The sequence below is a fragment of the Sorex fumeus genome, unplaced genomic scaffold (genome assembly GCF_029834395.1).
Source record: "Sorex fumeus unplaced genomic scaffold, SorFum_2.1 ptg000129l, whole genome shotgun sequence".
NCBI lineage: Eukaryota > Metazoa > Chordata > Mammalia > Eulipotyphla > Soricidae > Sorex > Sorex fumeus.
The window spans coordinates 8,736,041-8,757,002 of NW_026606186.1; the positions used below are offsets into that span (position 1 = coordinate 8,736,041).

Sequence of the window (20,962 nt, forward strand, 5' to 3'; positions counted from 1 at the left end):
GACCCGGCCTCTGCCCCTCCCCCTCCCAGCCCAAGTCCAGAGGCAGAGGCCAGGGGAACAGCTCCCTGTTGGCAGAGTGGGTGTGGTCGGCTTGGGCACCACGGGAGCCGGGATCTCTCCTAAGGATGCCACAGACTAGTGCCTGGGGGTCCTTGCCAGCATCAAGCCAGATGATAAGGATCATTGCCGCTTAGTGAAGAGAGAGCTGTGGCTGCCCTCCACTCACTTATGTACCTTAACAACTGAGGAGCACTTTGACCATGTGCTGTGTTGGCGAGTAACACAACCAGCCTCCTAGAAGAGCAGAAGCTAGAGAACTCACTAGGGTTAGATGTCCGATTTTTCCTGGAGAAGGAGGGGTTTGGTTAGGGAAAGAATCCTTCCTTCCTTCCTTCCTTCCTTCCTTCCTTCCTTCCTTCCTTCCCTCCGTCCCTCCCTCCCTTCCCCCTCCCTCCCTCTGTCCCTCCCTCCGTCCCTCCCTCCCTCCTTCCTTCCTTTTTTCTTCTTCCCTTCCTACCTTCTTCCTTTCCTCCCTTTCTCCCTCCCTCCATCCCTCCCTCCCTTTTGCCCTTCCTTCCTTCCTTCCTCCCTCCCTCCCTCCCTCCCTTCCTTTCTTCCTTCCACACCTGACAGTGCTCAGGGCTTGCTCCAGGCTCTGCGTTCAGGGTCGCTCCGCTGGGCTTAGGGGAGAGTATGGGGATCCGGGGATCAGACCCAGAACAGCCATGTGTCGAGCGAGTGCTGTACCATCGGCCGGGCTGCTTTGACTGGGCCGTCAGGAATTTCATGGACTCGTCACCAGTCACCGTTTACCCTGAGTCGCTGATTAGCAGAGGAGCAATCCGATGCCATGGAAGAGAACTTGCCGTTGGGCTGGGCGGACCCCCTCCGAAAACAGCGACTCTGTGGCGTGAGTTGCTCAGGCCTCGCACAGAGGCCGAGAGTTGGGAGGGAGCAGAAGCCAGGGCTGTGCTTTTAGGACACAGACTGAAGTATGGGGGGCCACGGGGGAGTTCCGTTGGTAGCGGAAGAACCTTGGTTCCAGAGGAGCAAGTTTGCCCGCCCCGTGTTTCCCTTTGCTGCCAGGAGGAGCAAGCAGTGCAGTCCCACTCAGCCACCGGCACCCCCAGGACGGGCCATCGGCCCCCCCCCACACACACACCTGCCCCATCAGGGGCTGGTCCCGTTATTCCCCACCGGAACTCGCCATCCGATGGGTGGGATCCAGAGAAGGTACCATGAGGGTCAACACTGCAGGATGCCTCATCCTTGGAACCCCGTAGGCGGTGCTCCGAGCCCTGCCAGGAATGATCCTGGAGCACTTTGGGGTGGAGCCCTGAAATAAACCCCCCAAATGGGGGAAGCTGGACCCGCTGGACGCAGCTCAGAGGGCCAGGGGCTCGGCTTTGTGTGGGGGAGTCCAGGGGTCCCACATGAACCCCCAGAGCTCTTTGGGAGGGACCCCCAAGCAGTGGACCAGGAGGAGTAGCCCCTCCAACAGAGCAAAAGAACGAGAAGGGCAGAAGTAGGCCTGCCGGGGGCCTCCTGAGGATCCAGCACTGATGCTCCTGGGACCTCCAGCTGGGGCCACCAACCGGTCGCCTCCATCAGCAGAAACCCACACTGGGGTCCTGATGTGGAACTGGGGTCGTCACAGGTCAGTGGAGAGCTGCGTCTCTCAGGGAAGGGAGGCCGAGGCAGGCACCAGGGACTTGGGGAAACAGGCTGGGGCAGCCTGGAGCCCGCCCGCTGCTCTCGGTCCACCTCTTACTGTGAGGCCCAACCCCGTGTCTGTGTGGGGGTGCCTTGACTTCTCCCGGGAGCCATGGGATCGATATGCTAACAGCTGGCCACGGAGCAGAGACGAGGCGGGCCGTGACTTGAGGAAGGGCCAGGCTAGGGGCTTTGGCCAGCTCTCCACTGACCTGTGACAACCCCAGTTCCACACCAGGACCCCAGTGTGGGTTTCTGCTGATGGAGGCGACCGGTTGGTGGCCCCAGCTGGAGGTCCCAGGAGCATCAGTGCTGGATCCTCAGGAGGCCCCCGGCAGGCCTACTTCTGCCCTTCTCGTTCTTTTGCTCTGTCGGAGGGGCTACTCCTCCTGGTCCACTGCTTGGGGGTTCCCCTTTGGCTAGGGGAAGGCCCAGGCAGAAACGGGGTGGGGGGACCCCTTTATAGCTCGAGGCCAGAGCCTGGGTGCGGCAGGCCTTGACTCCCCGGGTGCTTTTCTAGCTGGCTGTTGGAATTAGCTTCTGACCAAGGGGCAGGCTTGGGTCCAGGAGCTGCCTGACCAGCTGGCCAGAGAGCCGGCCTGCCGCTGGACTCTCCTTGGGCCTTCGAGTCCAGCCCCAGTGGGCCTGCCTCATGGCGGATGCTGCTTGGCAGAGGCTGGGCAGTGACAGGAGCCAGCAGGATGCCCCCAGACTCTGATGTCTTCCCAGCAGCCTAGCTGAGTGTCTTGGCGTGTTTTCTTTAGCATAGGTGAGAGCACCGGGCGCTGAGCAGCACTCAAATTCTCCTGACCCCTTCTTCCTTAATCCAGCTCCACACCCTGCACTCAGGACAGCTCCTGGCGACAGCAGTTGGGTTTAGCACTCTCCCGACCATGCCCAGGGAAGCCCTTGTCCCCCTGAAGGCCAGGCCCTGGGCTTCTTGGATATGGTATTTGGGGAAGCTGCATTCACTCAGCCCAGCTGGAGCGGGTGAGGATTCAACTGTGCCAAGTGGTCGTGAACAATGAACTGTCTATACCATCTGCTTGGCTTGTGTCAGCGATGGAATTGGGACTGGCTGGCCTTTTCCAGCTGTGGTCAGTTGTAGTCCATCCTTCCTTCCTTCCTTCCTTCCTTCCTTCCTTCCTTCCTTCCTTCCTTCCTCTTCCCTCCCTCCCTCCTCCCTCCCTCCTCCCTCCCTCCTCTCTCCCTCCCTCCCTCCCCCCTCCCCCTCTCTCCCTCCCCCCTCCCTCCCTCCCTCCCTCCCTCCCTCCCTCCCCCTCCCTCCCTCCCTTCCTTCCTTCCTTCCTTCCTTCCTTCCTTCCTTCCTTCCTTCCTTCTCCCTTCTTCCCTCCTTCCCTTCTTCCCTCCTTCCCTTCTTCCCTCCTTCCCTCCCTCCCTCCCTCCCTCCCTTCCTTCCTTCCTTCCTTCCTTCCTTCCTTCCTTCCTTCTCCCTTCTTCCCTCCTTCCCTTCTTCCCTCCTTCCCTTCTTCCCTCCTTCCCTCCCTCCCTCCCTCCCTCCCTCCTTCCTTCCTTCCTCCTCCCTCCCTCCCTCCCTCCCTCCCTCTGTCCCTCCCTCCCTCCCTTCCTTCCTTCCTTCCTTCCTTCTTTCCTTCCTTCCTCTTCCCTCCCTCCCTCCGTTCCTTCCTTCCTTCCTCTTCCCTCCCTCCCTCCCTTCCCTCCCTTCCCTCCTTCCTTCCTTCCTTCCTTCCTCCTCCCTTCCTCCCTCCTTCCTTCCCTCCTTCCTTCCCTCCTTCCCTCCCTCCCCTTCCTTCCTTACCCTCCCTCCCTCCCTCCCTCCCTCCCTTCCTTCCTTCCTTCCTTCCTTCCTTCCTTTCTTTCTTCCTTCCTTCCCCCTCCTTCTTTCCTCCTTCCTTTCTTTCTTTCCTACCTCCCTTCCCCCTTTTTTCTTCCTTTCTTCCTTTCATTCTTTCCCTCTCTTTATTTCCTCCTTTTTCTTTCATATTTGCCTTAAGAAATAAGCCAGCTAACATTTAAGATACTGTTTTCCTGGTTTCTTAACAGTTGTTAAGACATAGACTCTGTTTTCTTCCCTCCAGGGATGTTACAAGTAAAAAAAAAATAAATAAAATCCCCTGATCTTTGAGAATGTCTGTAAGTGAGGCATGTCTGCCCCTCTGGGCCACTCAGTGAGGTCTGACCAGGTCAGCGCGAGGACAGGCTCCATGGACCTCTCTCCCCCGAAATTGAATTATGCTCTTAAACTCTTGTCATTCTTAATTCAAGGGAACTGCTCCTGCTGAAAGGTATCATCTGTCTTCCTATTCTGTACCTGTAACACTCACGAAGGTGAAAACAAAACAACTTCATCAAATTTCTCCGTAAGAACCCTGAGAGTCCGTTATTTAGTATTCTCCAGGGTAGAAAATGGAACTGGACTCAAAGTATGCTGGTGGTCCTGAATGAAGGAGAAAATTGGGTTTTATTTAAAAAAAAGATAAAAACAACAAAAAAAAACATGTTTCTTCTCGCTTTTTGGGTCACACCTGGCAATGCTCAGGGCTCTGTGCTCAGAAATCACTCCTGATGGTGCTCAGAGAGCTGTATGGGATGCCGGGGATCGAACCCGGGTCAGTTCTGTGCAAGCGCCCTACTCTTTGTCCTACCTCCGCAGCTGTGCCCTGGGATTTGAGTGTGGGGTAAACAGGCTAGTCTGTATTCACTCTCTGGGCGCTGACCGCGTGTGAAGAGTACGGGGATGATCCCTTGGACCGGGCCTTGCTGTTATCAGGAGAGAAGGGTGTTCCGCAGCTTCCCCTGGGTTCTCAAGAGCGGCGGGGCTCTCCGGCTGGGGATGGCGGCCCGGGGCTGCGTTGGCTCCAGCCTCACGCGTCTCTCCCTGCAGGCATGACGGAGATGGTGCGTAAGATCACACTGAGCAGAGCCGTGCGGATCATGCAGAGCCTCTTTCCTGAGGAGTACAACTTCTATCCTCGCTCCTGGATTCTGCCCGACGAGTTCCAGCTCTTTCTTGCTCAGGTAGATGGCATTCCGGCCCCTAGGCCTTCGGGTTACCTCCTGTCTGCTTCCAAGTCCTGCGTGCTCGGTGCTGGGAGCTGAGTCCTGGATGCTGAGTGCTGGAAACTTAGTTCTGGGAGCTGAGACTTGGGTGTTCAGTGTCGGGAGCTGAGTCCTGGGTGCTGAGTACTAGGAGTTGAGTCCTAGGTTCTGAGTGCTAGGAGCTGAGTCTTAAGTGCTGAGTGCTAGAAACTGATTCCTGGGTGCTGTGTGCTGGGAACTGAGTCCTGGGTGTTGTGTGCTGAGAGCTGTGTCCTGGCTCCTGTGTGCTGGAAATTGAGTCCTGGCTACTGAGTGCTGGAAACTGAGTTCTGACTGCTGGAAACTGACTCCTGAGTGCTGAGTGTTGAGTTTCTGGCAGTGAGTGCTGGAAGCTGAGTCCTGGGTGCTGTGTGCTGGAAACTGAGTCCTGGGTGCTGAGTACTGAGTCTCTGGCACTGAGTGCTGGGAGCTGAGCCCTGAGAGTTGTGTCCTGGGACTCACAACCTAGACCTTGGGTACCAAGAGCTGAGTCCTGGGTGCTGGGCTGTGGAAACTGTGTTCTGGGTGCTGGGCTGTGGGAGCTGAGTTCTGTGTGTTGGTAGCTGTATGCATGGTGGTGGGTACGGGGAGTCTGGGACCTGGATGAAGGAGCTAAGCCCCAGGTCCTGGGCGCTGGGACCTTGTCGTGTGTCCTGGGAGTTGGATGGGGGTCCCTGGGACTCTTGTTTCACTGAGGGCCATCCCAACAGCAGCTGGCATGTGTTGGCAGAACCACGGTGGGTCACAGGCAGGTCACAGAAGAGTAGGTCTGGGTGTGAGGGGCTGGCCTGGGGTCTCGGAGCCGGGGATGGGGGGCAGAGGTATGCTGGTCCTGTCAGATGTGGGAGGGAGGCCAGGCTGGGGGCGGGGGGCGGTCCCAGGCTGTCCTTGGAAGCAGAAACCTGCTGTCGACTGGTTCCAGAATCAGGCTTATTTTCCTCCTTTTTTTTTCATTCAATCACTGTGAGATACTCAGTTACAAAGTTGTTCATGGTTGGGTTTCAATCATACAATGTTCCAACGCCAGTCCCTCCACCAGCACATTTCCCTGTATCTTTCTCTGTATCTTTCTCTCCCCTCCCTCCCTCTCTCTGTCTCCTCTCTCTCTCCCTCCCTTCCTCTTCCCTTTCTCCTTCTCCTTCTCCTTCTCCTTCTCCTTCTCTGTCTCTCTCTCTCTCTCTCTCTCTCTCTCTCTCTCTCACTCAATCTCTCTCTCCTTTTGGTCATTATGATCTGTAGTACAGGCACCAGAATCCGTTTTCAAAGGACACGTTTCAGATCCCGGGGGAGGGCCGTGTCCGGGCTTGTCCAGTCTGGCTGTGCTGGCCCTCACCACCCTCGTTCCAGTCTGTCCAGAGTTTCCCAGGGATTGTTTGAGAGCCTCTGCCCACCCTGGGCCAGCCAAGCACTCCTCGGGAGCCCATTCAGCAAAGGCTAGTGCCACTGGCCATCCCAGGATGCGCAGGGTCTGCCCCTGCCCGTGCCGGAAGGAGGCCCCGCGCGCTCCTCTCCCCTCGACAGTCAGGTGAAGGCGGCCGTGTGACAGTGCAGGAGGGAACTGAAGCTTTGAGAGATCCCACAACTGACTTGAGAAATAGAACGCAAATCTGGAGTTAGCTTTGGGGTCTAAGCCCCGTGGCGCTGGGGTCTCTTCGCTCCCCGTGCGCTGGGGTTTAACATTAAATGATAAAACTGGTAATGAAATTAGGAGCCATTAAACACAGGTCACTTGTAGTGGATGCTTCTTTTTATTTTATTATTTATTTATTTATTTATTTGGCTTTTTGAGTCACACCCGGTGGTGCTCAGGGGTTACTCCTGGCTCTGCACTCAGGAATTACCCCTGGAGGTGCTCAGGGGACCATATGGGATGCTGGGAATCGAACCCGGCTTGACCGCGTGCAAGGCAAATGCCCTCCCCTCTGTGCTCTCACTCCAGCCTCGAGCTTGTGTATCTCTGAGGGAGAGCTGTGAGCACGTGCAGTTGAGGAAGAGCCCATAGACAGGCCACATCTCTACTGAAAACGACAGGAAAAACCCCTGGAGTGTGTTTTTCAGTAGGATAGAGAAGTAAAAGGTGACTGGACATCACCGAGGTGGACTTCCTCCCTCCCTCCCTCCCTCCCTTCCTTCCTTCCTTCCTTCCTATCCTGTCTTCCTTCCCTCCCTCCGTACCTCCCTCCCTCCCTCCCTCCCTCCCTCCCTTCCTTCCTTCCTTTTCTCTGTCTTCCCAGTCAGAGTAAAGAGAATGTAATCCGCTGGCTTCTCCAGGAAAAAGTTACCACACCCACAGCCCATTTTAGCATTTCCTCATCCCAGAGAGTCTTAAGTTTCTGTGGGGAGAAGAGAGGGGGCAGAGTCCACAAACCTTTCCCATGACTTTGCTGACACATAGTTTTCCTTTCTCTTGAGGAATGGGGGCAGGGTGGACTCTCTGTACCATAAGACGTGATTATGCATACACTCATCATGCACTCCAAGGATACACACACAGTATGTTGTGGGTCGGGCTTTGTGAGAGATTGACAGTTGTTTTTCCAGAGTGCATGTTAGCTCGGCGTGTGGTGTGTAATGTCATGGTTCACGTTACTTCCACCACTTGGGACTGTTGACATTCCGGTAGGTGTGTAGTTGTAAGCTCTTCATGATTTATTTACTTTTCCACTTTATTTAAACACCGTCATATACAAAGTTGCTGTTCACGATGCATTTGTTGCAGGCATTGAATAATCTCACCCCAATCCTATGACCTTTCCCCCCCACCAATGAACCCATTTTCCCAACCACCTCTCCAAGCCTGCCCCCTTAGCAGGCTCACAATAATTTATTTTATATCGCTTGTTACAACTAAATGGCTGATGGAATCATCAAAAAAAAAAAACCCTTCAGTAAAAGAAAATTTGTGAAAATGGTTCTCTCTCACCATGGAGACTTTAAATCCTTGTTTGAGGGTTTCCTAAGCTGTTGTTGCTAGTTGAGCCTTCCGTGTTGTCTTTGTTTATTGAGCTTAGTTGGCGTCTACCTTACTTCCCCATCTAATTTGGTGTGCTCCTACCGGGATGTCAGTATTGTAGTTTGGAGGTGTCGCATGGACGTGAATGTGACTGTGTGCCCCAGAAACTCCAAAACTTTTTTCTTTATTTTTTTTTTTTACTTTGTAAAGTCGTTCACAATATTTGATGATGTTTAATATTCAAACACCAATCCCACCACCATCACACCTTCCCACCACCATATTTTGGATGTTTCCATCCCAAACCCCAATCCCTGCCACGAAGCAGAACCGAAATAATATATTTTTGTATTGTTTGTTATGAAAATCTGCTGAGAATGCTAGAATAAAAGTATCCTTAGAGGAAAGAGTGTGAAGATTGTTGTATTTCACCCAGGGCCCATTAAACCTTTCTGTAAGAGATCACTAACATGTTGTTAAAGGTTGAGCCTTGTGTGTTTTATATATCTGTAAAAAAAAATGTGTATTTCCATTCTAAGATTGATTGCCTCCTACTTTGAGCCCTGTCAACTGCGGTGCAGTAATCCTGGAATACGGGTAGAGTATGTGATTTGAAGTATCGCAGCCGTGCAGTCCAAAAAAAGATGCGACGTTCTCACGTTGTGAGTGACGTTCGGCATGAGCGTGTGGAGAGCGGCCGTGAGCATGGTGGCGGCTGAGTTGTAGAAGTTTTCAGCTGTTGGGGTTGGGTCCCTTGGGCGGGACGGGGGTCTCATCTGCCCCCCTCTGGGGTGTCCCGTGTGGAACAGCCTGGTGTGGGTCTGGTGGCATGGTTATAGTGAGAGTCATGTTTCTCCCTTCTGGTGCCAGCCAGAGGTGGGTTATGGGATGACCGCTGAGTCTTCGGAGCTAGGGGGGTATGGGCAGGGCATCTCTGTACCCAGTCCCCTTGAGCCTGGTGTTCTCAGTCACAGAGTCCCTCAAACCTGAAACTCCAGAACTTTTCACTGGGCAGTGGGCGAACAGGTGTTTGTGGGATGTGGGTGTGGCTGCCAGGGCCTCCAGGAGTCAGGATCAGAGGGTGGGGGGGAGACTGCCCACCCCCACTCCGAGAAAGCCCCAGGGTCTTCAGCCAAAAGACCCGTGTGCCTGGAATTGGGGGCAGTTTGGCGTCTGCGAAGCTTGGTCATGAGACGGTTGAGTCCTGCTGTTGGCAAGGCAGCAGCCGTGGGGGTGTGGGTGAGGCTATGGGGGCGTCAGCAGGAGGGCATTCGACCTGCCCCTCTCCCATGGGCGCTCCAGACGTTTCAGTCGGAGATCACTGTATCCTGAGCTTTTGCAGCTCCTTGATCTCTTCTGACAGGTGAGCTTACGGGATGCCAATGGGTGTGGCTCCTCTTCCTGATTTTAATGAACCGTGACTGGATGTTGAGAATGTGCGTGCTGAGAATCTTCTGTTTGTTCGCCACTCTGATGGAGTGTTGGGGCTACTCCGGGCTTTGCTTAGGGGGGCCGTGTGGTGCCAGGGAGCAAGCCCAGGGTTCCAGTGTGCAGAGTGTGCTCTAATCTTGGAGCTGTCTCCATGGCCCTAGACGTTGAGAATGCTTGTGGGCTGTTTGATATCTTCTTTTGTGGAGTAAATATAGATAGTCACGATCTTTGTTCATTGTAACAGACATTTTATTTTTAAGTTGTAGGTTTTGGACATACCTCGTGTACAAGTGTTTGGTATATGTATTGTGATTTATTTGTACATGCACTGTGAATACTTGGTTGCTTCTCACTTCTTGGTTTTAATATTGAATTTTTGTTTCTAACTCTTGAAGAGCAAACATTTTTAATTTTGGTGAAGTTGAATCTGTCAGTTTGAATTTTTCTATGATAGTCTGTGTTTTTTTGTGTGGTACCCTTTTCTTGGTCTGTTTTGTTTTGGGGCCACACCTGATGATGCTCAGGGGTTACTTTCGGCTTTGCACTCAGGAGTTGCTCCTGGTGGTGCTCAAGGGATCATGTGGGATGCTGGGGATTGCACCCAGGTTGGCCATGTGCAAGGCAAACACCCTACCCACTATACTATCTCTCTAGTATCTTGTGTGGTATCTTAAGACATCTTTCCCCAGCTAAGGTTAGTGAGGATTTTATACTTTTTTCCTCTAGAACTTTTTCCCCTAGAACTTTTGCATTTAGCTTTTAGCTTTTACATTTGGGTCTGTGATTTCTTTCAAGGTAGTTTTATGTATATGGCCTGAGATTAGGGTTGAGGTTAATTTTTTTCCCATTTGGTATCCAGTGGTTTCCACACCCTTTTGTTGAAATGACTGTCATTTCCCCCCATAGAATTACCTTGGCATCCTCGCTGAAAGCCAATTGCCCATCTATACTCTAGATGGTTCCTCGAGTCTGTTTTGTTCCATTACTCTGTGTGTTCACTCTTAGGTTAATGCTGCACATTTTCTTTATGACTGTAGCTTAATGGCAGGCCTTAAAAATCAAGTAGCGCAAGTGTCTTCCCACTTTGTTTGTCTTGAGTATTGCCTGGACTCTTACCCGTCCTTCACATTGCCAGGTCAGTTCTGCCTTCAACCTGTCCTTTTCCGCGGGCCAGTCTGTTTGGCTCTGGAGAGCTGCTGCATTTGGAGACAATGGAGATGCTAAAACCACCGAGTCAGTCTACGACTTTCATCTGCGTGTATGCTTCTTAATGTGTCTCAACGTTTTATTCGGTCTTAAGCACATTTTGTTAGATTCACCCCTAAGTATTTTCCTTTTGCTGATTTATTTCTTTTTTCCTGTTTTTTTTTCTTTTTGGGTCATACTCAGTGATACACAGGGGTTAACTCCTGGCTCTGCACGGGGGACCATATGGGATGCTGGGAATCGAACCCAGGTCAGCCGTGTGCAAGGCAAACGCCCTACCCTCTGTGCTATCACTCCAGCTCCCTTTCTTTTTTCTTTACTTTTACGTTCCCAAGAACTTTCATCTCATGCTATTGTAAATGGTATTTATTGCTATAGTTTAGGTAGCATGGTTACAATAGCGTTAAAGTTTACAGTGCTGATGTACACATTTACCGTACACGCTCACATCTCACATCACTGGGTGAGATCCCCATATTGTAAGAAAGTGTGGTATCTGCTCTGCAGAGAAGGGGCTCCCCAGAACTGCGGCAGCACCACCAGATATGTATTCTGGGGCTGTCAAAAGAACATCCTGTAAATGCAAATGAGGTCCTATTGGCGACTGCTCATGCCACACATCATTTGTTGGGAGAGAGTACTGAAATTTCCAATTCTCTCCATGGATTGTCTGCTTCTGCTTTTAGTTCTGTCAGTCTTTGCTTCATGTATTCTGAAGCTCAGTTTCAGCTTCACGATTTGACTACTTTATATGGTAACTTTGCCTGTTCTGATGTCTACTCCATCTCATATGAAAATAGGACCTTCGGGTTTCTTGACGTAGTAGTTAAAATATATATGTATATTTTATTATATATTATTCATTGGGCTGGAGCGATAGCACAGCGGGTAGGGCGTTCGCCTTACAAGCGGCCAACATGGCCGACCCGAGTTCGATTCCTCCGCCCCTCTCGGAGAGCCTGGCAAGCTACCGAGAGTATTCGATATGCCAGACACAGTAACAACAAAGTCTCCAATGGAGACGTTACTGGGCCCGCTCGAGCAAATCGACGATCAACGGGAGGGCCTTTACCTTTTACCTTTACCTTTATTATTCATTATATAATGTATTCAATATGTATTTTATATTTATTATATATCATATCTTTATAGGTACTTTTATAGATTCATAGAACTTTTACTTTTGCCTACCTGCATTTTTTTTTATTGAATCACCGTGAGATACAGTTACAAAGCTTTCATGTTTGAGATTCAGCCATACAATGATTGAACACCCATCCCTCCACCAGTGCATATTTTCCACCACCAATGTCCCCAGTATCCCCTGCCCCCTGCATCCCAGTCCTCACCCTGCCTCTATGGCAGACAATTTCCCTAATGCTCTCTCTTCTCTACTTTTGGGCATTATATTTTGCTTGAATTTTCCCACCACCGTTCAAGTCTGCCTGCCAGGGGCAGATGCTAGATCATTTATTTCCCATTGCTCACGTTGAATGTCATGAGAGGTCGTGCAGCCACAAAAGCGGCCACATGCTTCTGGAATTCTAAGATCGTAAGCGTTTGGGTTCCAGAGACATCTCTGTAGGGTGCTAATCCATTTTGGGATTCAGTCAGGAGTCTGGGCCAGGGCTGTTGGTGTGCTAAAATGGAGGCAGATTGTGGGCCTGACAGCCAGGGTGCCAGGCGGTAGGGAGCCGAGGAGGGACAGCCCGACTTCTCTGCTGCTGTGTGGTCTGGAGACTTAAGTCCTGGAACCTGCATACCTGCGCCTTGCTTGTGGAGGCTCTTGGTCGCTGGCATTCCATCTGGAGTCCTACCTGCATTTCCTTTCTTTCTTTCTTTCTCTCTTTCTTTCTTTCTTTCTTCCTTTCTTTAAAGTTTTTTTTATTTATTGAATCACTGTGAGAACAGCCACAAAGCTTTTCAGTTTAAGTTTCGGTCAGTCATACAATGATCAAACGCCCATCCCTTCACCAGTGCACATTTTCCACCACCAAGAATCCCAGTATACCCCCTCTTCCACCCCTCCCCCTGCCTGTGTGGCAGATTTCCACTTTACTCTCTCTCTACGTTGGTCATATTCAATATTACAAAATTGATCTTGACAAATTGGTCTTGACAAAAGACCCACCATTATTATGTGGAATTTCCCCCAACAATCAGACCTCATTAGATAATTTGTTTTCTATTGATGATTATGAAGAGCATATGATGTCGCGCGGCCACGTGATTTTGGATTTCTGATATTTTAGTAATAAGTCTGGAGGGATTTCTGCCAAAAGCCGCTGGGTTCTGAGGTTGGTTTGTGTGTCTCTGGGATCATGGTCATTCAGGAGCTGGAGGAGGCATTCATGGGCGGCAACTCGGGGCCTTGTCAGGGCGGGGAGCAAGGCCGGTTCCAACCCCCATCCCATGAGGCCCCGCGTGCCTCGTCACTGCATCTCATACCTGGCTGCCCATTAAGTCCTGAAAGATGGTGACTACCATGCTGTCACCAGGGGGATAAAGGTGGAGGGACAAACACGCTTCTCCTTCAGGGATTGCACGGCGCCCCAACCTGCATTTTCAATCTTCTTGCTGTCAGTCTGTTATTACTGTGTCACTTATCTAATTTGACAATCATTTTTAATTGGTCTGCTTAACCCATTCACATTTAGTGTAATCATCAACCCCGTAGGATCCGAGTATGCCATCTTTCAATTTCTCTTCTATTTATCCATGTGTCTGGATTAATCTTTTTAGTGTTTTCTTTTATCTTGTCTTTAGACCTCATAATTGCATCTCTTTTAAAACTGCTTTTTGCGGGGCTGGAGCAATAGTATAATGGTAGGGCCTTTCACGCAACTGACTCGGGTTCGATTCCCAGCATCCCGCATGGTCCCCAAGCACTGCCAGGAGTAATTCCTGAGTGCAGAGCCAGGAGGAACCCCTGTGCATTGCCAGGTGTGTGACCTAAAAAGCAAAAACAAAACAAAACAAAACAAAAACCCTGCTTTTTGTTTACATCGTTGAGTCTAGAGTTCAGGTCAGTTCCCTGGGAGGTTGTGGGCCACTGCTGGTGCTCCTGACAGTGCTCAGGGGCTTCTCCTAGCTCTGGACCCTGAGGCTACTCCGGGCAGTAATGTGGGAGAGGGAAACGTATCGTGTGGAGACCGAACCCTCAGCCTCCACATGCAAAGCATGCTCTCCACACGCTCAGCCGTCTCCCCCCTCTCCTGTCTTCCGATTAACGTCCTTTCTCTGATGCCAGATCTCACTGCATGTCCCTTCACTGAGTCTACTTTTTATTTCCCCTTCATCTCCTCCTGACTCTTCCAGCTTCATCTTTTACTATCTCGGCTCCTTTGAAGAGCACCATCCAGTGTTTCTTTTTAGAATATCTACCCATTGGGTTTTGCCGAAGTCTTCCCTCATTACTGGGCTCAGGTTGAGCATTCTTGGTGATAACATCCCCAAAGACATGCCGTGACCTTCTGAGGAAGTACCTGATGTTAAGAGAACCTGCAGCTGTGGCCGCCTCCCTGCCAGCAGGAGCTATATATAGTCTGTGGAGTGACTATTCATACAGTCATTTCTTCTTGAATCAGCTTTAGAAGTTTTTAATCTCTCAAGTAATTTGTCCTTTTTACTAAGTATATACCTATACTGGAATAAAGTTGTTCATTACCTGTAATCCTTTTAATCAGAATTAATATCTTCAGTAATGCTATCTCTCACTCATGGCATAATAATATGTTTTTTCCCCCTCATCAGTCCTGGGGAGAATGTTAACAAGTTGATTGATGTCCTTTGTTAGACTAATAGCTATATACTTTTTATTTTTATTTTTTTGCTTTTTGGATCACACCTGGCGGTGTTCAGGGGTTACTCCTGACTCCGCACTCGGGAATTACTCCTGGCAGTGTTCAGGGGACCATATGGGATGCTGGGGATGGAACTCAGGTCAGCTGTGTGCGAGGAAAATGCCTTACCTGCTGTACTATCATTCCCATCCCCAGCTATATTTTTAAAAAGTGACTCCTTTAAGGTTTATATATATGTACACATATATGTAATATATTTAGCTAATCTCCATTTGCTTTTAAGTGGTAATATGCCACTTTGATTATAGCAGACTTTGATTTTTCACTCCTGGGCTTTATGCTGTTACTTTCATATATTTTACTGCTAGATTAAAAATCCTGTATTATTATTGTTATATAGCAGTGCGATAGCACAGCGGGTAGGGCATTCGCCTTACAAGCGGCCAACATGGCCGACCCGAGTTCGATTCTTCCACCCTCTCGGAGAGCCCGGCAAGCTACCGAGAGTATTTGATATGCCAGACACAGTAACAACAAAGTCTCCAATGGAGACGTTACTGGGCCCGCTCGAGCAAATCGATGATCAACGGGAGGGCCATCTTGGAAATATTTAAGTAACAGGGGGAGAAAGCACGTGTGTTCTGACGAAGCGACCATATCCATTTTCCTTTGTCCCTTTGTCTGGCTTTGCATTTCTGCTCCTTGTCATTGTCCTTTGCGTAAAAGGACCATCTTTAGATTAGCATGTCTCATTAATGGTTGTTTTTGGTGAATAATTTATTCAGTATTTGTTTTTCTAAATTTTGTCTTTTGTGGGATTTATTTTCTTGGTGGGGGGGGGGGGCGTTGAGAGACTTGAACTACATCCAGCTGTGCTCAAGGCTTACTCCAGGCTCTGTGGTAAAGATCACTCCTGGAAGTGCTCAGGAGACGATGTGGGGTACCAGGGATTGAACTCAGGTTGGTCATGTGTAAGGCAAATGCTTAATACCTGATCGATCTCTTTGATCCCTTTCTTTATTTTTGAAATATACATTCAGGAAGTATAAAATTTTAGGTTGCATTATTTTTCTTTCAGTACTTTTGGGTTGCTTCTCTGGTTTCTTATTTGTGTTCGTTCCTGACAAGAAGTCTATTTCGTCCTTATATCTGTCTGATCTTCTGTGTATAACATGCCCTTTTTATCTGACTAATTTTTAATATTTTTTTTTCATTTGCATTGAATCATTTGTGTATGATGTCTTCTGGACAACTTTTTAGTGTTCATTGAGTTTTGGGATTTGTAGATTTTATAACTCATAACATTTGGAAAATATTATTTCATTATTTCTTCCAATTTTTTTGTCCCTCCCTCTTCTCATTTGGAATATCCCATAACCACACATATTATGTCATCTGAAAATTGGCAGCAGTTCACAGGTGCTTTGGTCATTTTGGAAAAGCATTCTGATTTTGGAGTTATTTTTGTCTTCATAGTCATTTGTTTTTTATTTCTTCTTTTTTAGAGTCTAATCTCATTCTGATGTTTGATTTAGTTTCTATTCCACATATTTCTAGATGCTAGATTTGGGTTTTAAAATATTTTGCATATCTTGGCTTTTTGAACATCTGAAAGGCGCTTTCCAAACTGTCTTCCTACGACTGTTGGTTCTAATCCTCTCCGTTCTGGGTTGAATTTGACTGATTGTTCTCTTCATGATGGTTCCACTTTCCCTACTCTTGGATTTTATTCAGGCCAGGTCATTTTTTTAGCTGGATGATAGACACAGTGAACCTTATCTTACTTGGATATTGGATATTTTGTTTCAATTCCATAAATATTCTTGAACTTTGTCCTAGGAGGCAGTTAAGGTTCTTGGAAAGAGATCTGATGCTTATTGCTAAAGTTTTTTGGGCAGAACTGGAGCAGTGCTTAGGCTGACTCATGCCTTAATACATCAAGCCAGCGCCTTAGGCCAGAGTCCTCTTATTTTATGATTTACAAAGCTGTTGATGAGAAATTCGGGCACTCAATGTGCTAACTCCAAAGCCACCATTGGTATCAGTGTCCCCCCAACCATGGCCCCAATGAGGAAGGGTTCCCCCTCCCTCCCACTCACCAAGGCAAGAATCATTTATGTATGCAGTGTCCTGGCCCATGAGTCCTGGTGCTCTTCATGGTGTAACAAACACTATACCCATTTCTGTGTGGGTGCCAGGCACCAGTACTTCTAATTTTGGGGTGCTTCCCCCCTTGGCCATAGGTTTCTCACGTGCATCCTCCATCTGTACTCAGCCACATACACAAGCTGAGCCTTCTGTGTCTCTCTGGAGTTCTCTCTTCAGACGAGGTCTCCTCTCTGGTACTCAGTGTCCTGATAGCTCAGACCCTTTCCTCTGACTCCATTCAGTCTCAGTCTGGGGAGTCTATCGAACTGGAATCTTTGTCTCTCTCTCTCTCTATCTCTCTCCCTCTCTCTATCTCTTGCTCGCTCACTCACTCTTGCTCTCGCTCTCTCTCAGCAGTGAAATGGATAACTAGAGGGCTCATGTCCTTTGATCCCCCATCTGTCCTTTGCTTCTTGATGTCCCCTGTCTAGGAATCTACCGCATTGTAACTGTGAGTTGTTTGGGGAGGGAGAATAAACCCATTTTCTGCTACTACTCCTTGTCTAGAAGTGGAACTTCTCCGAGCGAAGGATCGGAATAAGTAACAAACCAGTAACCTTGATGGAGAATTTTCACCCAGGTAATTCCCAGCCTCTCAGCAACCCCCATAGGATTCTATTATTCTCAGGAGAGAACAATGGCGCAGGAGGTTAAGGTCTTTTGCCGTAGCAGCAGAGCTTGGAAGACTGAATCCAGGGTCTATTTTTTTTTTCTTTTGGGGACACACCCAGCGATGCAAAGAAGTTATTCCTGGCTCATGCACTCAGGAATTACTCCTGGTGGTGCTTGGGGGACCATACGGGATGCTGGGAATCAAACCTGGGTTGGCCGCATGTAAGGCAAACGCCCTACCCGCTGTGCTGGTGCTCCAGCTCCCAGGTTCTAATTTTTATCTTGTGTGTGACATATTTGTGAAAAGGTGTGTGTCGAGGGAGTGAAACAGTCCAGAGAGGAGTAAAACTTCACCGGTGGCAGGAGGGTGAGAGCGGGCAATGTAGCCAACTGAGGGACATCGCGTGGGGGGGGGGAGAGGCAGGAGAGAGAGAGAGATTGAGATTGCTGACGCTATTTTGGAAGAAGTTGATGTGGCTGGTGAGCCAAAGAGGAGTGTTCAGAGCTTTGCAGTCCAGGCCCGGCTGGAACGAAGGTTTGTGCTCACCCTAAAACCTGACACTCGGGGGAGGTATTTTGCTTCTCACAGGCACGGAGTAGTCTGGCGTTTGGGAATGAGAAGTGGCTTGGAAGGAGCAGGTTGACTAGCAGGCGGAGGGGAGAAGGACTTCCTGCTGGCTCTGCACTCGGGAACTGCTCCTGGTGTGCTTGGGGGAACAGAAGGGGGGCTGGCTGACTGCTTGCAAGGCAAACGCCCGACCTACTGTGCTGTCAGGCCGGGCCCAGATGGAGGAATACTCAGAAGGTGGAATCCATCACGCTAGGAGACAGATGGGAGAGGGGAAGAGGGGAAAAGCAGGGACTCTCTCAGGAATCTGGTGTGTATGTGTGTGTGTGTGTGTGTGTGTGTGTGTGTGTGTGTGTGTGTGTGTAGGTGCTGAGGGGCTCCAGGGCTGGAGTGGGGAGTGCTCTTTGCCAAAAAAGGAAGTTGCTAGAGACACAGGAAGTCTTTTTTTAAATTTTTTATTTATTGAGTTACCGTGAGAACAGCCACAAAGCTTTCAGTTTAAGTTTAGGTCATACAATGATCAAACACCCATCCCATCACCAGTGCACATTTTCCACTGCCAAGAACCCCAGTATACTCCCCTCCCATCCCTCCCCCTGCCTGTGTGGCAGAAGATTTCCACTTTACTCTCTCTCTCTCTCTACTTTGATCACATTCAATATTACGACAAAAGACCCACCATTATTACGTGGAATTTCCCCCAACAATCAGACCTGCCAAAAAGACATCATTAGATAATTTGTTTTCTGTTGCTGATTATGAAGGGCATATGATGTTGCATGGCTGCTATAGCGGCCGCGCGATTTTGGATTTCTGATATTTTAGTAATAAGCCTGGAGGGATTTCGATGCAGGAAGTCTTGGGGAGAGTGTGTGCGGGGGGGGGGGGGGGGGGGGGGAACAGGGTGAGCTCTGGCTGCTAACCCGTGGGCCTTCTACGGCCAGCCACAGATTTCTCCTCCTGGCTCCCAGGGGAAGGGGCTCCCGTGGCCGCTCCCATCTCTTCCCGCCCAAGCGCCAAGCTGGTTGGGTCAAGGCCCGGAGCCCTCAGAACTGGGGAGTTTCCTGACATCAAGATCTATCTCTTTGGAGCACGCCTGCTCTCTGCCCATGCAGAGCGAGACTGGCCCCCCCCCACCCCAGCTCAGTTGTTCCCTAGTACCCCCGCCCTCATCCTCGGCATCACCTCTTCTTCCGGAAGGGCCCGTAGGCCAGCCCCTGCTCCTCCCAGCCCCTCTTCTGCATCAGTTCCATGAGCAACGGTCAGTCTCTTTTCCCATACAGTTTTCCCTCACTCCCATGAAATCTACCCTCATGGGCTGGTTTCAACCCACGCCCCACCCACCCACCCCCAGCCAGGACACTCTGGCGCCCGCCTGCCCTCCTGGGACACATCTCCCTCCGCGGGGGACCACAGGTGGGGGGTGCCCTGCTTCTCTGCTGGCTGGTGTGTCCAAGGTGACACTCTCAGAAGGGATGCGTGCGCTTGTTTACTGATGCTGAGTGCAAACCGTGTTCTGTCGGGGGTCTCGAGTGTGGGCTGGTGGGGTGGCGCCAGCGTTTGGCTCTTCGCGGCAGCTGGAGGAGGTGTGAGAAGTCGAGAAACGCCCTAGAACCTGACACTCGGAGGTATTTTGCTTCTCACTAGTTAATTAGGATCCCATTAATCCTGAGGGAGGGAGGGGGGAGTGTTCTCCCACTCTTGGTGCGCTGCCCTCGTGCGCTCGGCAGGTGGCGCTAGGTAGGGGGCACGCAATGGATGGGGGGAGGGTGTGGGGGGTTTCTCCATGGAAACGGAGGAGGAGGAGGAGGCCAACTTTCTTTCCAATTTTAGCAGATGGCCGGTAAAAAAATTCCTCGGCGTTTATTTTGCATATGGTCCTCCATCTGGGTATTTGAGAAAAGTACAGTTTTGTTATCAAAACAGTGTTTATTATGGGGAGGGAGTTTGTATTGCACAGTGGAAGAATTTTTTTCTTCCCCCCCTCCCAGACCCCCCCCCTCGCCAATAAAGCCCAAACCCTGCACCACAGCCCCCTGCGGTGTTTTGGAGGGAGCCGCCAGCCCCTGTTGGTTCTTCCTGCCCCCTCTCAGCTCCTGTCCTGAGTTAGCTTTTCCCCCCAGTCAGCTCCTCCAGCTGGAATACGGCGTGTCATTGGCACATTCTCCCGGGAGCAATGTTCCCCGTGGGGTCTGGGCACCCAGAATTTGTGGGGGTGTTATAAGTGAGTGAGAGGGACTGGAGCAGTAGCACAGCGGTAGGGCATTTGCCTTGCACGCGGCCAACCTGGGTTCAATCCCTGGCATCCCGTATGGTCCCCTGCACCGCCAGGACTGGTTCCTGAGTGCAGAGCCAGGATTAAACCCTGAGCATTGCTGGGTGTGCCCCCCCAAAAAAAGTGGGTCAGAGTAGAAGCGGGGACCCGATTCACCAGTGGGATTGGGGAGCCCTGGTCAGCTCCCCTGCTGACCCAGCACTCGGTCACTCGCATGGCTGGCTGGGGACAGTGCGCTGCCCTGTCGGCTCACCACGAGATGAAGTTTGAACTCTTCCCCTGGTGCCAAGATGCGTCCCCAGCCCCCCAGCTCCTTCCTTCCCGTGCCCCCGGCCGTGCCCCTCTGCCCCTGTGCCTTCTCCCCGCCCTATAGCTGGCCCATGGTGCGGAGACCTTCCTCCGTGCCCCTGTCCCTGCTGTCCCTGCAGTGCCTCCACAGCCCGCCCCAGAGGGGCAGCCCTGCCGGTCTCCATGGCGCTCGGCTTCTTGCATCCCTGGTGGGGAGTCCCGGCTTAATGATCCTGCTCTGGGCTCCCCCGAGGTAGCGGGTGACTCGGTGGCTGCATTGCCTTGAGCAAGAAGCCTGGTCCCACGACAGCGGCTCGAGCCCTCGCGTGGAACCCACGTGTGAATCCACCGGTGGAGGCGAAGATTGAAGGGGCTTTTTTTCTTTTGGCTTTTGGGGTCACACCCAGCGATGCTCAAGGGTGACTCCTGGCTCTGCACGCAGGAATCACTCCTGGCTCTGCTCGGGGGACCTTACGGGATGCTGGGGATTGAACCCGGCTCGGCCGCGTACAAGGTCGTGCAAGCCCGACCCACTGTGCTATCATCACTCTGGCCCTGGAAGGGGCTTTTGTCTCTCTGCATGGGCTTGGCCGTCCAAAGTGAGCGTCTCCCTGGCCGAGGGTATCCGCATGACTCACACGGCAGTACAGGGCACGGGCCCAGAGGGACCAAAGTGAGGCCTCCAGGGGCTCCTCTGCTGACCTCCGGCCGTGATGGTCCAGTTGCTTCCTTTGCCCCATCACCGCCTCCCAAACTCATGGAGCAGCGGTGGCCAGCAGGGGAGGCCAGAGTGCCTTCTGCTTATTCACCACTGCTCCCGGGGATTTGGGGTTCGGGGGGAGTGAGGTTGGGGCGGGGTGGCACAAGGAAAAGGCTGAAGGCTGAAGAGTGAGACTCCAGCTGTC

General features: G+C 51.0%; 1 protein-coding gene across 1 annotated transcript in view; it reads left to right on the forward strand.

The window, feature by feature from the left end:
- Positions 1-20,962, forward strand: part of TTLL11 (tubulin tyrosine ligase like 11) — a 203,158-nt gene that overhangs the window by 46,934 nt on the left and 135,262 nt on the right. The window contains exon 3 of the mRNA XM_056138582.1: positions 4,580-4,713. Within this exon, the coding sequence (XP_055994557.1) occupies positions 4,580-4,713 (134 nt within the window). The remainder of the gene's footprint in view (positions 1-4,579; positions 4,714-20,962) is intronic.